Source organism: Asterias rubens, chromosome 6, assembly GCF_902459465.1.
Source record: "Asterias rubens chromosome 6, eAstRub1.3, whole genome shotgun sequence".
Classification (NCBI taxonomy): Eukaryota; Metazoa; Echinodermata; class Asteroidea; order Forcipulatida; family Asteriidae; genus Asterias; species Asterias rubens.
Genome location: NC_047067.1, coordinates 20,084,381 through 20,102,209, shown reverse-complemented (window position 1 = coordinate 20,102,209; position 17,829 = coordinate 20,084,381). Strand labels below are relative to the sequence as shown.

Here is a 17,829-nt window from a genome sequence, read left to right as displayed (position 1 = left end):
AAGTCGCTTCACTTTCTAGATAGTAGTTGGCCACACTGACCGGCACACACGTTTGCGCAACTCTGCTGCTTCTACAGTTCAGTGGTGCTTAAAAAAAATCAAAAAAATCCCTTAAAAAACGCCTTTTTTATATAGACTAAGTCAGCCAAAAATATTTCTCGTGCCGTTGTACGGTTCGAAATTAACTGCGTAAAAACTTTGGCCCTACCCCCCCTATTATTAAAATCTTGATCAACCAAGTACACCCCCTATAGGGGTGCAGAAGAGACTGTATCCCATAGTAATGTACACCAACAATGTAATCAACTAGAAATTTGCACATGACACTTATACAAGGCGTCAAATTCAAATTACCATTAGATTATATAGCTTGGTACATCAAAATGGAATGCAGCCCCTTATTAAAGGTATCGTCTTATAGCTTGTTGTGACTTTAAATAACAATAAAATGGAGTCCCATTGTGGACTTAGTCATTTTTTGACCAAATCACTAGCCATTGTTTGTACTTAGTCATTTTTTGAGCAGAAACTCATAGTCAATGTTTGTACTTAGTCTTTTTTGGACTTAGTCATTTTTTTTACAAAAACACTTAGTAATTATTGACTTTTTATGTCCTATTGTGGACTTAGTCATTTTTTTGACCAAAACATTAGCCATTGTTTGTACTTAGTAATTTTTTGAGCAGAAACTCATAGTCAATGTTTGTACTTAGTAATTATTGACTTTCTGTGTCCTATTGTGGACTTAGTCATTTTTTGACCAAAACACTATCCATTGTTTGTACTTAGTAATTTTTTTGAACAGAAACTTATAGTCGATGTTTGTACTTAGTCTTTTTTTGGACTTAGTCATTTTTTGACAAAAACACTTAGTAATTTTTGACTCGCTGTGTCCCTTTGTGGACTTCAAAAACTTCCCAAGATTGAGATTATAAAGTCACAGAACAAGCTATAAGATGCGGCCTTTTCAGAAGATACAACATTGGTAGTTACGCTATTGTGAATTGAACTTATAAGTTTAATGTGGGAATTTAGTGAACATGCATTACCTTCAATTTTGGTAAGCATGCAAGTAAACATTCATCTAAATGTCCGCTTGATGTAAAAACTGATGGAGTTGAACAATAAATAAAGAAATTTATTTTGAAAACGCTGCAAGTTTGAGATAAAGTTTTTTGTGTCAAAATTTGTGCACTCTTTATGCAGTATATGAATACCAATGTTGTACCTTCTTTATAAGTAAGAAATGCAACCTGTAAACCATAAAGGAGTCAAATTTAATTAGATTTGTTTGAAAAGAAACAAAAAACGCTTTGATTCTGGAAATATTCTGAGTTCTTGTAAGATGAATAAAAAGCACACACAAAATGTTTTGCAAGTTTGCAGAAACCAAATAGTTAATTCATGAGACTAGTTTTTTTGTTAGCCATGTGGACTCCTTTTGGATAAAACAGGTTACATTTCTTCCTTGGTTGATCATTTATATTTCTTAGCTATGGTTGTCATTTGCCAGCTGATATTTCTTCTCGGATATTTTGGGGGTTTAAGTTGAATTTTGAAACTACACATTTTCAATACTTTTAATAAAAACAAGTATGAATTGAAAGCTGTATTTGATTTTACAAACACAATTTTTGAATTGTGGCACTTGACAAGTGCATTTTAATAATTTCAATGAGGTTTTCAAAAAGTAATTATACATCAACTGGCATATTTCCAACCATCAATTTAAGCAACTCAAAATGAATAGTAAGGAAGCAATAGGAGTGCCAAAGCACCCACAAAAACAAAATTTGTTTTAATTAAAACATTAAGGAAACATAACATACAGCATAGTCATAATCAAGTTCTTGAGGTTGGGGTGGGTGGGGGTAATGTCTAACAGTGTGGATGCACTAATTGAGTGTTATTGTTTTCTTTCTTTGGAAGACATTTAAAGTTTGTTCAAATAAAGTCTTGAAATTCAAATAAACAATCTAGTCTGGTTTGCTTATTATTTTCTGATGAATCCTAATATTTTGACAATTATTGGTTATATGAATAGCTTATAACTTTGATGCTTTCTTGGTGTTGATGAATTAATTAAAAATAACTTTTAGAAAATAATTAAGGTTGGGGATACTTTTGGTAATTATCAAATAACAGTCTCCTCACTTGGTGTGCCTCAATAAATGCATAAATACGAACCAATGGAAGTTTTGGCTCAAATGGTCATCAAAGTTGAAAACAAATTATGAAAGAAAACCCAATATTCCATGCATGAAATTGTGTGCTTTCAGATGCATGAGAAAGGCTTTATGCCTGAAGCCTTCCTCAGATTCAAATTTTTGGGTGTGAAAAAGAATTACCACTTTCCCTAAAACTCCATTTTAGTTCAAAGGGTGTTCAACAACATTTTTGTTACATGCTCTAACGTTTTCATGGTAATTAATTTTTGGAGTAACTACCATGTATCAGATAAACTGTACTGCTATTTAATAGAATGCTTTATTATTAAGCTAATTTTTTTCTCTCAAAATCCGTGGGGGCTGACCTTAACGAAAGTTGTTGATAGAAATTTAACTGATTCTTCGGAGGCCCCCCCAAAAAAAAAAAAAAATCATAAATAATGTGGGTCTTAGAAGAAAAAAAAAAGTATGAGAGAAATTTTGGCAAATGTGTTGGTATAAATTATTCTGGCCCTACAGCTAGTGATAGAAAATGATACATTTTGGTTGCCTTACAGAATGGTTGATGCTTTGTACCTCAGTGACTGCTGTTGTGGCTGGAAAGACTGCTAAGATGCAGGGAGAGGCAGCATACACTTGATGAAGGGGAAACATCAGATTCCACGAACTCTGAAAAAGAACAAAATTATATTTAGAGTATGGATGTAAATTAGTGTCCATACAAATGAGGGGATAAAGAAAGCATAAGGCATTGGGAAATTTACTTCAGGACAGCATGTTCAGGGGCCTTTAAATTGTCTCCACATATACATGACATGAACATCCCCAGGTTGGACTCCTCCGATGCAAGACACAAGAAAACAATTTAAAGAAAAATATGTGCGCCCTGTGATTTTACTCCGAGTCTTACCACTTGCATTGAAGGAATTGAAGAAACAAAAAACGTATAGTGCAAAGCGTTAGAATTCATCAGCAAAATCGATGTCGCGGGGTAAATGTTTCAACAACAATATTTTCCTCACTTGCATTGAGCGAGAATTCAGTGGTTGAATAAATTGTAACACTGTCTACGTTTCTTCGATTTGTCTTGGGTTATATCATTAGCTGACAATAACTTGACTGTATGTATTGCCAAGACAATCTCGTCTTAGAAACCTCCTCAAATTTCCTCTTTTGCATCAACACATGAATCACTTACCTGATTTAGAAGATTCCGTTATCATCGTGGAAGTTGTTGAATTTTGATGTCGGTTTGCGATGTAATGTCGCAGAAAATCTGCTTTTTCACCACACACGTGGATCTGAACACACCATGCCCGTGCTCAAAAAAGAAAATGGCCGCGGGAGTAAAGGGGTGCACCAACCTCGTTTTTAGGGGTGATCGATCTCGCCCATAGAGCTATATAAGGCTATGTATAGCCTTGTGAACGTGTCAAATTTTGCTTGAAAAGGTTTGCAAGGCTAAAGCCTTGTGAACTTGTCAAATTGTGCTTGAAAAAGTCTACAAGGATAGCCTTGTGAACTTGTCAAATTTTGCTTGAAGCCTTGTGAACTTGCTTGAACAAAATCTAGAAGGCCTTGTGAACTTGTCAAATATTGCTTGAAGCCTTGTGAACTTGCTTGAACAAAATCTAGAAGGCCTTGTGAACTTGTCAAATTTTGCTCGAAAAAATCTATAAAGCCTTGTGAACTTGTCAAATTTTGCTTTAAAAAGTTTGCAAGGCTAAAAGGAACTTGTAAATTTTTGCTTGAAAAAATCTACAAGGCTATAGCCCTGTGAACTTGTCAAATTGTGCTAGAAAAAATCTACAAGGCCTTGTGAACTTGTCAAATTTTGCTTGAAAAAAAATCTATAAGGCTATAGCCTTGTGAACCTTGTAGCCTTGTGAACGTTTGCAAGGCCTTGTGAATTTGTCAAATTTTGCTTGAATTTTGTTTACAAGGCTATAGCCTTTTGAACTTGTCAAATTTTGCTTGAAAAGTCTACAAGGCTATAGCGTTGTGAACTTGTCCAATTTTGCCTGAAAAAATTTACTAGGCTATATAGCCTTTTGATTTTTTTCGAGCGAAAAGTTCACAAGGCTTATGACTTACAAGGCTTGTGAACTTGTCAAACTTTGCTTGATTTTTTTTTATAAGGCTATAAATAGCCTTGTGAACTTGTCAAAGTTTGCTTGAAAAGGTTTGCAAGGCTAAAGCCTTGTGAACTTGTCAAATTTTGCTTGAAAAGGTTTGCAAGGCTATAAGGCCATGTGAACTTGTCAAATGTTGCTTGAAAAAGGCTATAATATTAATAGCCTTGGGCATTTTAGAGCAAAATTAGACAATTAATACACAAGGCTGCAGATTGTACATTTTTAGAGCAAAAGTTTGATAAATACACAAGGTCTTGTGCATTTTAGAGCAAAAGGGATAAACACAAAGCTATATAATAACCTTATACATTTCAACGGGAAAAATTTGAGAAATACAAATTAAAATCAGAACCAAAACCATTTAAGTAAATTCAAAAGTTTACACACAAAAAGGATCATTTTAATTTTACAGATCTACATTATATTAAAACATTAACTTTGTTGTTGTTGCAATTTTCACAAATTGCTTGAGGTGAAACATTAAGACATTAAAGTTTGGTATGCATGGGTATTTAAATATAGGTCTTAAATACATTTACCACTTTTATGGTCCAGTAACCCATCCTTTCATACTAAACATGTGTATACATGTAAAGCCAATACCTGGGTCTAGCCTTGGGGACATGGACAGGGGACAAGTCTAACCCAACCCAAACCCTCCTTTGTGAAAACTAAAATATTTCTAGAGGGTTGCTCCCATAATTGAAAACACTCTAAAAGTAGGCAGTTTTCCCGTCTAAAGATGAATGAAACTTCCACTTTTCATCAGTTAAACTTGAAGTAAGTGTATATGGATAAGATACATTTTGAGGGACGACTTAAAAAAAAAAAAAAGTAAACCAAATTCAGTAAAGTAGAAAGTGTTATCGTTTATTAACATCAAACCATATATAAGCCTCAACAATGTAATTTGAAAAAATACCACTTCATAGGACCTTCAACATCAACAATAGTCAACTGCATACGATTTTAGTAGTGATTCTTTCAAGAAAAGGGATACAAAAATATAATTAGCTAAACACAATAATTTTTTACAAAACTAAATTCTTCAGAGACCAGAGCCCAATTTAATGATAAAGCCTGTAAGCATACACACTTGTTAAGCACAGATAAATCTTGGTTAGCATCCAAACTTCAATAAAGTTACATTGTTGAAACTGGTGCCCCACTCATTCTTTTGCTTAGCAACTAAGCAGTATTTTCTGCAAACAAGCTTTATGTAGTTGGGCACAGATTGGTTGCCTACAAAAACGCAGTCAAGGGTGCACGTTTGATTCTTGGCCGCTTTTACCCCAAATTTGAATTCTAACTCACTATTTCAAGAATGTTATGATTAGTGGTACCTAGTTAAAATTTTTTTAGATGAATCAGGTTCAACAATTATGTACAAACAAGTTGTTTGCAGCATGTGCCAATGTTTTTGACTGTTTTTCATTTTGAAACAGCAATATTTTCACAGTTCGTTCAGGAAAGAACAAAAACACAAATTTTTTCAGTGCAAAGCAAAACTGGGCCATGCAACCCTAAACACAGCACCAGTGTGTGTTTCAAAAACAAAACAAAATTTCTGTTTTATCTCTTTTTATCCGACATTTCTTAAGGAAAATTGTATACAAACCGAAGGAAAAAATGTCTGTGCGTATGATGAAGAGATTTTTTTATACTAACAGCTCACAAGGGTAAAGGAATATAAACTAGTACAAAAAACCATTACAAACTGTGCATCTGTGTAAAACATACTTGTTAAACAACCAAGAAAATACCATATGTTTAAATAAATGAAAAAACACATAACTTAAGCAGTTTGAACAAATTCAGGTTCTCAAGGCAGTATCCAAATTGGCAGATATGGCTCTGGCTCCAACTATGGCTAGATCACCGCATAACCAAGAGGTAAAGTATAGGACATCCTTAGCAACACCCTTAGCAACAGACGTAGCCAAAGCCGCCAATTCTGACACAGGCTAAGGCGGCAAATATGGAAAATGTTTCGATACAAACAAGTCATTAAAGGATATCCTACTAATATAAAATAGGCACAAGGAACACTTTAACAGCACAAGAGACATTCTTCTACTCACTATCTCCCTAAAATAATAAGAAAACTGAAAAGTGATCGCCTTCACTTCTTGCTTGCCTTGAACTTGCGTTCATGGGGCACTGATTTTAAAGCAATGCGGTACACATCTCTAAAACCTGCCATATTTACATCATTCTGTGTGTGAGTATACAAAATAATATTAAATCAATTTTGTCAATGCATTGTCAGAGTATATAATCACTCAGTGAAATCTGGCTTTTTCCATTTCACTCGGCTTCGCCTCATGAAATGGAATAGTCCAGATTTCACCTCTTAAAATAACCAATATTTATATAGTATTGCATAATTATATATGTATAGTACAAAGGTAAATACAATTTAAAGAGGGGTTCCGAGATCAAATTCAATTTTGTGATTTAGTATGGGTTTGAAGGAATGCACAGACCCAGTGGTTTTTGAAGTCACGCTTCAAACTTCGCTTAAAAAAAAATTAAAAAATAGAAAACTTAAATTTTACCTTTTTTTATCACTTCATTTAATGAAAATAAGTGCATCACAAAACTGACCTTTGATCTGAGGCCCTCTGTAAGACCACTAGGAGGAACAATGCAGAAACTTTAATTACATTAAAATTAGGGTGGATTCAACAAAATAATACTAAACATTATCAACAAGTTCAATACAATTAGTATAAATCAACTTTAATACTTCAGAGTCAAAACAGAAGTCAAACAGCAATCTAGTAAGCAGGTATATAGTTCACCTGGGCCCAATTTCATGGCTCTACTTACTGCCAAATTCTGCGCTTACGATCACCCTGCAAGCGCTGAATTTCTGCGCTACCTGTGCAAGTGAAAAATGCTAGTAGCATGGACTAGGCACATGCACAAGCTATTGCTAAAATTCCCTGCTAACTCTTGAAATACGCTCGACATAAGCGTGGATTCTTTGCTTACGGTAAGCAGAGCTTTGAAACTGGGCCCTGTAATGCTTATAGGGAGAGGAACAAACAAGATTTAGACTGTTAATAGAATAACAGTAAATTAATTTTGGCTGTAGAATAGAAGCGAAATAGTTTGTGCAGGTCTAATGTATATTCCAACTTCCGGGACCATGGTGGTCCAAACCAATGACCTTTCTTTTGCAACGTCACAGCCCAAGTTTTTGCCAACCGAGGTTGGAAACTATGGGAAACCAAAAAATGATACAACAGAAAATCAAAAACAGATACAACAGTTTGTACATTGATTCACAATATTCAAAAATAGTGTTGAATTGTAAATTGAGTGGAAATAACAATCATGGTTTGAGTTTTTGTACATGGAATATTCGCAGATAATTTTGAATTTGGTCACAACCTGTTGAACTGAGCATTCAGGAAAACAAAACAAAAGACAAGGTGTTTGAGTTTATAAATAAATAAAATTAGAAGAAAATGTCCACGCAGACTTTGACCCTTAAGCCAATTAGAGCACACTTATTTAAAAATCTGTTAGGACACAGAGAGCAAGAATAATATTCAACGGTGCTTCCATGAAACTTAAACTTCTACAGAGAAACACTAAAGAGCTGAGAGATATATCCACCACAATAACATCAAATTTTCTTTGTTCATCCCCAAATTAATTGAAATTTGCCAGTTTCCTTTTGGCACAAAAAGTAGCTAGGTACAAATCATAGCGCTTACCAGAATACAGTTACCAGTCAAAATACCCTGTCACATGTACCATTTGAGACTGGTATCCTGCTTATTTTTACTTAGCGATAAGTTGTTAAGCAACATTTGTCCGTGGTTAGTTGGTTTGAGTCCATGGTGTTCTCAAAGCAACCTTAACAAATAATTATGCTTACCAGAATACAGTTACCAGCCAAAATACCCTGTCACATGTACCATTTGTGACTGGTGTCCTGCCTTTTTTTGCTAAGCGGAAACTTAATAAGCAGATGTTTTTCCTGTGTTCTCTAAACAAGTACTGGCCACCAGGCAAAGCAAATGCCTGGCATGATCATAGAGGTGAGGAGAGAGGACAACACGTTGACTCCATTGCCGTCTAGGATTGGCCAGCCGCTAATGTGCTCAGTTGTTGTCGAGGCAACGCTGACAACACGGTGAGTTCTCTGGTCATAGGCTGGAGACATAAAAAAGCAAAAATTAGTGTCAATATATAAAGCCAAATCAAATATTTTGTTTCGCCTTCTTTAAAGTCTTGACACCTTGGCACAGGGTTTCCAAGATTTGTCCACGCTGACTCAAGGCTCGTTTTGAGTTGTGTATTACAGAGCCGTGTAGTGGGAGAGTTTTGCAAACACAGGGTGACATTCCAGTCTGCTCAATATGCTGCATTTGGACCCAAAATGGCGTCCAGCTACCACTTGACCAAAGTACACAGGTCACTCTATGTGGCAACTCACTCAATATAATAACAGCTCTGGTGTAGAGAGACCAAGTGTGCCTTCAGTGTATAGAATAGGGGATGACAAAGTAACTCCAAGTAACAGAGAGATTTAAAGCAGTATTTTATTTCCAGTACCCGTTGTCCCTATTAATGTGTGTGAGAGTCATTGCTGACAAAAAGTAACTCCAAGTAACAGAGAGATTTAAAGCAGTATTTTATTTCCAGTACCCGTTGTCCCTATTAATCTGTGTGAGAGTCATTGCTGACAAAAAGTAACTCCAAGTAACAGAGAGATTTAAAGCAGTATTTTATTTCCAGTACCCGTTGTCCCTATTAATCTGTGTGAGAGTCATTGCTGACAAAAAGTAACTCCAAGTAACAGAGAGATTTAAAGCAGTATTTTATTTCCAGTACCCGTTGTCCCTATTAATCTGTGTGAGAGTCATTGCAGTATTTTATTTCCAGTACCCGTTGTCCCTATTAATCTGTGTGAGAGTCATTGCTGACAAAAACTCTGAAACTAAGATCTTAATTTTAACCGGTATATTGAAATGATGGCATTTCTCCTTTAGGAAATCCCTCAAATTTTGATTTCACAGGGCTTTTTTGAACAGGTCCTTCAGCATTACAGGAGACCAAAGTACTGGAATTGTGAACAAAATTACGGCTTCATTTCTTTACTAGGCCGACTCAAAAAGTCCGAGTTCAGATAAAAGTCTGAAACTTCCTATCCCTGATTAATGTTTCGGTAAGTCAACAACAAAACAAATTTCGCAAACCTGAGTATTGGAACAGCGCCCCCAGGAGAGAATCTATAAGTGAGCCAACGAGTCCAGCAATCGCAGCGAAGAAGATGACCGGCCACTGAGGGGTGGACGTCTTGAAGACGGGACTTGAAAAGGAGATAAGGAGACCAATGTAGAAACCGCATCCAACCATGAACCCGCCTACGATGCTGGACAGGATACCCACTGTAGAGATGGCACCGTTTGTTCCTGGAAGAAGTAAATAGTTATGAAACACAAGATTGGTTAAAGAGTCTGTTTCAAACAGTTTACTCTACTCATTTTTAGGGGCAGTGCTGTAGCTACTTTGGGCAATGTCGGGCAGACCTGCCCAGAACTTGCAAAATTTGCCCAGCAGTCTGAGCACAATGCACTGTGTTGCCCAGCACAGATTTCACCCAGACAGCTCTTCAGTAATGATGGCCCCCATATCTAAACATGATTAATTTTTTTTTTTAGAACTGCTCATCACCCTTGGTGGACATAATTGGATTTAGAGCCCACTACTGAAATTGGTCTAGTCACAACACTGTACATCAGCATGCTAGACTGCTGATGGTGTTCAGGTTAGGTCACATTAAATCCATAACAGGGGTTTCCCTTCACTTTTTTTTTCAATCGCCCGCCGGGCGAGTCAACCACAATTCTCGATCGCCCGCAGGTTTTTTCAATAGCCCGCATGAATATACACAAAATTTTCAAAACAGAAAAAACAACAACACAAACACACAAAAAAAACACGCAAATGAAGCCCTTAAAATTGCTTTTTTGGAGGAATTTATATCTGAATTTTTACCTTAAACTATCCCTTTTCCATCAACAACAACTTTAATGACTTCATGGTTAGGGGGTAGGTTGATTTGAACATGTTTTGAACTCCGTTTGCAACAAAATCTTCATGAATCAACGATGAGTCAACAACGCACATCGAGAAATAATTCAATGAACTTTGCCACTCAACGCCCTCTGTTGGCAAAAGTTGTCCATGTTATTGGAATTCCTCCAAGGCTGTACATTGCGCACAGTCTGCAGGCATTATGCACAACATGCAGCAATTATTTACTCCGTTCGTGAACGTGTACTGCACTGAAGTCTAGTCAAGAACATCATGAATATGGAATTATCAACAGCCATCAACGGCCAATCAACAGCGTGCAGAGTGTTGGTCAGAATGGACTTTGGCAGGGCGACTGTGTGTGTTGTGTATGTGACTGCATGGACGTACCAGTGGGCGACCGTGTACTGTAAGGACATGTGGTTTGTGCATCGTGTTTTCAATTGATTGTACGTGTTTTCAATTGATTGTACGTGTTTTCAATTGATTGTACGTGTTTTCTGAAACGAAAGACAGCAATTCCGGTCCCGATCACTGCAAAATTAAATCTAGCAAGTATCTAGAATTGTCAAACTTACTAGTTTAAAAGCTTTAGTAAAAGTTTTCTGTGGGATTTTGCCACTGAACCCTCATTTATATGTGAAAAGGAATAATTAATCGACTCGCCCGGCGGGCTAGTGAGAAAGGGTTTTCACTCGCCCGCCGCTATTTTCACTCGCATTTGGCGACCGGGCGACCGCTAATTTCGAACCCTGCATAACTGGTAGTGCTAAACCCATTAGCAACTCAAATAAAGTTCTACCAACCTACTGGCACCTTGGACAAGGTAGTAATCAGTCGTGGTGTCTTTGAACCCATGACCGATCCGATCTCCGAAGACCACGTATCCCCACAGCAGCATGCGAACGAACTCATCAGTGCCAGCGCTGTCCACGTTGTGTCGTAGCGTCTGCTGAAGTCCAGCGGTAAGTCTCTGAAGCCGCTGTCGATGAGGTAGATGATAGCCAGGGACATCGGGATACCAGCGTTGCACACGACCTGAAGCCAGTCTCGCTGCCCACCTTTTTAACAGAAAACAGGATAGAAATCAGTAAGAAAAAACAAATTTCAGTTTGTGGTAAAACATTTGTTTTCTTTTGAACCCTTGCACATCGTGCAGTACACTCACACACGCTATCCTGTCCGCCGCTTTGGGTTACACAATGTACGAAAAGGAACTGACCCCGAAAATGGCAGAAATTGTAGTGTACTGTGGACTTTTAGTCTCCAAGAGTCTCCTGTGGTATTTTGTGGCATGAGCCAGTTGGGCAGGAGCGTATAACAATAGTGGCTTGTGTACTGTGAACTTAGTCTCCACAGTCTGTGGTATTTCGTGGCATGAGCCGGTTGGGCATCAGAGTAAATTGATAATGGCTTGTGTACTGTGAACTTTGTCTCCACAGTCTCCTGTGGTATTTTGTGGCATGAGCCAGTTGGGCATAAGAGTATACAGACAGTAGCGTGTACTGTGAACTTAGTCTCCAGTCTCCTGTTGTATTTTGTGGCTTGAGCCTGTTGGGCAGGAGCGTATAACAATAGTGGCTTGTGTACTGTAAACTTAGTCTCCACAGTCTGTGGTGTTTCATGGCATGAGCCGGTTGGGCATCAGAGTAAATTGATAATGGCTTGTGTACTGAGAACTTTGTCTCCACAGTCTCTTGTGGTATTTTGTGGCATGAGCCAGTTGGGCATAAGAGTATACAGACAGTAGCGTGTGTACTGTGAACTTAGTCTCCAGTCTCCTGTGGTATTTTGTTGCATGAGCCAGTTTGCCACTGATACTTATAGTGGCTTTGTACCTTCCTTGTAGTCAGTCTCAATTTTCTTCTTCATCTCAGCCTTGAATGTGGTGGCTTTGGAGGCAGTGTAGAAGAACGCCAGCAGAGCCATGAAGAATGAGTAGCTGGCCATCAACATTATAAAACCAACAATGTAACCTGTAAAGAATCAATCATTCAATGAAAAGCCAATCGTCTGGAAAAAAATTATATTCAAACACAAGAGGCCTGGAATAGACCCTTCCCATGAAATATGTAAATTGCACATAGCGCGTGCGCACACGTTTTGGTTGGCAAAATGAGGGAACATCCCGCTGTTTTGTGCACGGCTAATGGCTGCGTGATGCAGACGCGATTGCGCGTCTGCTCAGTGCACAACTCTATGGCGTTTGCCAACCAACAGGGTCTGTACGCATGCGTGAATGTAATTAGCATATTTCATGGGAAGGGTCCATTGCACAGAGCCCATGGCCTTTGCTGGCATGCACTGTTCATGGTCTTTGTAACCTTACACAATTTTCCTATCTGCTTGAAGATTTTCAAATTGAAGTGCCCCTTGCTTAAAGGAACACGTTGCCTTGGTTTGGTCGAGTTGGTCCTTGAAAAGTGTTCTGTGACCGTTTGTTATAAAATCGTTATGGTTAGAAAGATGTTGTAAAAGTAGAATACAATGATCTACACAAATATGCCACGAAATTGCGTGGTTTTCTTTTTACCTCGTCGACTAACACGGTCGGCCTTTTATGGGAGCCAAATGTTTGACTCCCATAAATGGCCGACCGTGTTAGTTCGCGACGTAAAATGAAAACCGTGCATTTTTAGTGATACTTTTGTAGATCATTGTATTCTACTTTTAAAATATCTTTCCAACCATATGCATTTCATAACAAACGGTTTCAAACGTTTTTTGAAGACCAACTCGTCCGATCCAAGGCAATGTGTTCCTTTGCTTAAAGAAAAGGGCCTTGCCCTCTGAAATTCCAGGCCTGCAGTAATCATATCGGGTTCATCAAAAAGGTTTTTAGAAGTCAAGTTGGTCTTTGTACCAATCATACTGAGCAGTTCTTAACTGCTGCCATTTTACAAGAAACATGTTTTGAAGTTTGCTGTAGTTGGGACCATGGAGGACCGACCATGGAGGAAAAACTATAGTTGGGATGATTCTACAGCTGACTACCAGTTACTTCAGGCAACCAAAGCTATGGTTGGGCCCAACTGTAAAACTCAAGATGGGACCCCAGCCATAGTTGGGACAATTCTAAAGCTGACTGATTACACTATCAGGAAACCACAGTTGGGTCATCCCAACTGTAAATCTCAAGTTGGGACTAACTATAGTTGGGACAACTCTATAACAGACAGATTACACTATCAGGCAATCCAAGCTACAGTTTTACCTTTGTAACTGTAAAACTCAAGTTGGGACTTCCAATAGTTGGGACGATTCTAAAGCTGATGAATTCAACTATCAGGCAATCCCAGCTATAGTTGGGCCGACCCAACTGTAACACTCAGGTTGGGACTGGGCCCAACTATAGTTGGTGCCAGTCCTATATATAGTTGGGATTCCTAGCTAAGTTGGGTTGATTCTAAAGTTGGGACAGAACATTTATACCTAGAATGGCACCTCCTGAAGTGACACTCTTCTTTCTCAGACCATTTGTTGCAAGAAACAACGGCAGTGTGACAGTCAGAAGCCATCGTCCTGGTGAGATTGGGTAGATTGGTGCTGGAGGAAAGAAAGAAAAAGTTAGGGATGATATACTATTACTAACAAAAAATTTCTAATGTTCAAAATTATCTTCAAGGGGAAGTTATTGATAATCACTCTTAATAATGGCTACAAAAACTTGGTACAGCAGCTTTCGATAGTAAAAAGCATTTTGAGAATAATTTTACTTTGAAGTAATGTGGTTATGAAAAAAAACATCAGATTTTAAAACACAAACAATTTGAGTCTGGGAAACTGTTTCTGTCTGATACTTTTCTCAGATTGTACATTCCAATAAGAACAATTTACAGATTGTTGACGATATCTCAAAAATGCTAATTTGAAATTGTCACAGGTTAGTTATTTTGTACATGTCTACATTTTTAGGAATAAAACAATCAAACAGTTCAAAAAAACAAACGCATGCCTTTCTTTCTTAAAAGTCTAACATTTCTTCACCCTTTGTAAGCATAAAACATTCCTAATTCTAATACAAGTCCAATACTTAAGATACAGTGAAGCTATAGACCTTTCTATTGTTCAAAAACAAACCACACTGGTTAGAATGAACATATAAATTAATAAATAAATTTGTCCACCAGTAGGCCTTTTTTCTGCTTTACAGCTTTATAAAATTGGGCCCTGCACCCCCTGCAGAGAAGGCAGTGTCCAACAATTCCATCAAACTCCCCATGTCCTTGCTCCGTCCTTGCTCTGTGCAGCCACAACAACACCCTAGTTTTTAATCCCTTTAGTGCACCCAGACTGTATTATTCAATGTATGCCTTGTGCACACCAAGACACACAATTAGACTTCTTCTGTGTACATTGATTAGTCTGTATTATGTCTGGGTCTGGAAGTTTCTTAGAAAGCACCATTTGGAAATCCAGGTACTTAAATGCAGTCCGAACTGGCTATGGCTAGATTTCTTCATCATTATGTTTTTAAGGTATAGGGCGTCCTTAGCAACACCCTTAGCAACAGTCGTAGCCGTAGCCGTAGCTGTAGACACCAATTCAGATACTTCAAGGCCATAGAATTTGTAAGAGGTGCCTAGGGTGGAGGTTAACAATAATTCAGCGCACGCAGACTGTATTATTCTAGGTATGCTGTGTGCACCTAAACAGACAACTACTGTATATTGATTAATCTTTATTTACGTCTAGAATTTTCTTTAAAATAATCGTTTGGATACCCAGGTACAATAGCAGTTGTTAGAGGATTATGACATAGATGACCAAGACAGGTAATTGTTGGGAATGATGAAGATGAAGACAATTGAAGTCACTCAGTAACTTATTTGCAACTTTTATGAGGATTCTATCTTTAGGAAAATGAGTAGATCACAAAACTCAATTTGATCTTGGGGACCAAAGTTAATCACCTAAGGGTATGGCAGGCCTCTGGCACTTAATGGAGGCAACAAAGCCCTTGAAATGCTAGTAACAAAGACAATATCAACACAAATTATGCTTTTAGTAAAAGCATTTTTTTCAAGCCAGGCAAGATTGTTATGTTAGAAAACAAATATTGTGGGATTTTTGCTTTTGTTTTCAGGGGTCTTAGAAAACCTAGAGTAATTTTTAAAAACTGTAACAGTAAGTAGTGATACAAAAATAAATTACAAATTAAATTGCCTCTGAAAATTCAACCAGCTGAACATGTTGACTAAAAAATGTTGTTCTGACCATTCCAATTTTTAATGGAATAACATCCCCCCCCCCACAAAAAAAAATTGTATTCTGAAAATATCTGTCAACCCTTTCATATTCGCTCGTCCCCAGTGCCCTTGCTTTAACCGAAGGCGCTTGGATGGGCAAACGTATCATGCACGCTCATTGATTAGCTGATTAGCCCATCCATACTGGCTGCTGGGGCCAAGCGAACCTTTCATATTGAAGAGAGACGTAATATGCTACCCTAGAATCCAGGGTGTTAGTAACAATAGATGAATTGGGACCCAGACAAACTATAGAATGGACATGTATGCTCTAAGGACAAGCCAAGGTTGCGGCACTCAGCATTCCTTTATGTTGACCTGGGCCCAGTTTTATAGAGCTGCTTAAGCACAAAGATGCTAAGCACAACAAAATTATGCTTACCAGAATAAGTTTAACAACCAAAATTGGTGGTTAATGATTCAAAGTTTCGATCAGTATGCTCTGATTGTCTTCAGGAAAATGCTGGACGCTATTGCTGAATGCTAACCAAGTAATTGGCTCAGCGGAGCGTGAAGGTTTGAACTGGATAAGCTGGGCTTAGGTCCGTGAAGCGTGTGGGTTAGTTGACTGACCTACACCCTAACTGAAACCAACGAGGATTGTGCTAGCCCCACTTTTGTGGCTTACTAGTATTGCTAGAATAAGTTTACCAGCCATTGCATAATGTGTCTCATGAATGTAGAATTTGTGACTGGTCAAATTACCACCTTGGTGGAAAAAATCTTGCGACAGTCACCAGGCCATCCGTACCTGGGCCTAACCTTCTTGCATGGCAGAAACACAACAAAATCAAGCTCTTGCCAACAGAATGTTGGGCCTTGTTCGATGTAACCTTAGAAAATGCTCCATCAAAATACGCCAGCAAGCTTATTTGTCACTTGTTAGACCTCACCTGGATTCTGGAATATATTGCAGCCAGAAAGACAAACCAAAATTTAAATCAGTCAGGTTCGCTCTCAGCTATACCGCCGCACTGAAAGCGTTTCAGCCTCGTTGAACACCTTGGAATGGGACACCTTCAGAGGCGACGACAGGCAGCCAGCCTCACCCTCCTCTACAAAATCCAGATCCAAACTATTGCAGGAGCCAATCAGGACCTATACTATAGGCCTACCTTAGCCCAGCCATCTCATGTAATACAAGGTCATACAACCAAAATAAATATTCACATCATCCCAGGTGTAGGATACAGCTATTCTTGAACTCACTTTCCCCAAGAACTGTCATCTGGTGGAACTCACTCCCTGGCAACATCATTGCCTCCCCTTTATTAGTTGAGATCATTTTAGGGGAGTGGAGGCTGCACACATGACATACAGCAATGAGTTTTTGGTACAAAAATACTCCTAGAACTATGAGGTTTGTTCCGCTATTGCCTCTTCCTCCTTTGTGGAGGCGATAGCAGAACTAACCTCATAGTTCATGGAGTATGAGTAGTACAATCATATTCGTAGTTTCGTTAACACATAACGCTCCTCCAGTCCAGCCGTTGGCGGGAGGAGGGATCAATATCGCAATCATGGACAAGAAGTCCCTCGGCTTTCTGCCCTGTCTGATGGATTCTCCGAGTATCAAAGTAGAAGTGGTGAGCTGCGTGCTCATTTCTACTAAGCAAACAATTGTTATGCAATACTTTCTGCTTATTTAATTTAATAACTAATTATTAATAATAAAAAAGTAAGTAAAAATCAGCTAGGTATAGTTTATCAACTGAACGGATAACATTCCGTATAGCGCCACCACTTTTTCACTAATTTTTACAAAAAATGATATCTCATTGAGGTAAATTAGATACTATATTATTTCTTATCGAATGAAAAAGTGGTGGCGCCATACGGAAACTTTTCCCAAAATAAATCCAAAATAAATACAAGGCCAAAGCATCAAATCCGAGGGCAAGAATGTGCCCCCTTTAAATTCCACAGTCATCCAGTGCAGAACTTGTTTATCAAAAAAAAATCATGAACGTTCAGTCTTACCTTCTGATCCGAGGTACGTAAAACCAAGCAAGGAAACTGCCCAAACCAGCAATGACAAGGGCACAACCACACTCAGTAATGCCCCAAACAGAATCATATCTTTAGATGCCGTCTTCCTGTTAAAGGAAGAGCTAAACAAGATATTGATGCAATCAAATTCAAGAGCTGGTTAGAGATCCCAGTAGTGAGTAGTTGTTGGTTGACATCGAATTGTGCAATGAACTTTAGAGGGGTCATCAC

The 17,829-nt window shown here is 38.2% G+C and overlaps 1 protein-coding gene across 1 annotated transcript; it reads right to left on the bottom strand.

Moving 5' to 3' along the window:
* Positions 1-5,147: 5,147 nt before the first annotated feature.
* LOC117291563 (transmembrane protein 19-like) lies at positions 5,148-17,813 on the bottom strand. Its single transcript, XM_033773363.1, has 6 exons — positions 17,590-17,813; positions 13,793-13,906; positions 12,199-12,336; positions 11,167-11,421; positions 9,520-9,735; positions 5,148-8,473 (listed from the first exon to the last, which is right to left on the bottom strand). The coding sequence occupies exons 1-6, from the start codon at positions 17,684-17,686 to the stop codon at positions 8,307-8,309; spliced, it is 987 nt and encodes a 328-aa protein (XP_033629254.1). The 5' UTR covers positions 17,687-17,813; the 3' UTR covers positions 5,148-8,306.
* Positions 17,814-17,829: the final 16 nt, after the last annotated feature.

Excerpts from the sequence above, each read along its gene's own strand:
- LOC117291563 (XM_033773363.1), bottom strand. The coding sequence starts at position 17,686 with ATGATTCTGTTTGGGGCATTACTGAGTGTGGTTGTGCCCTTGTCATTG. Across the intron at positions 11,422-12,198 it reads TGAGACTGACTACAAGGAAG|GTGGGCAGCGAGACTGGCTT; the intron begins GTACAAAGCCAC and ends TCTGTTAAAAAG. Across the intron at positions 8,474-9,519 it reads GGCGCTGTTCCAATACTCAG|CCTATGACCAGAGAACTCAC; the intron begins GTTTGCGAAATT and ends TTATGTCTCCAG.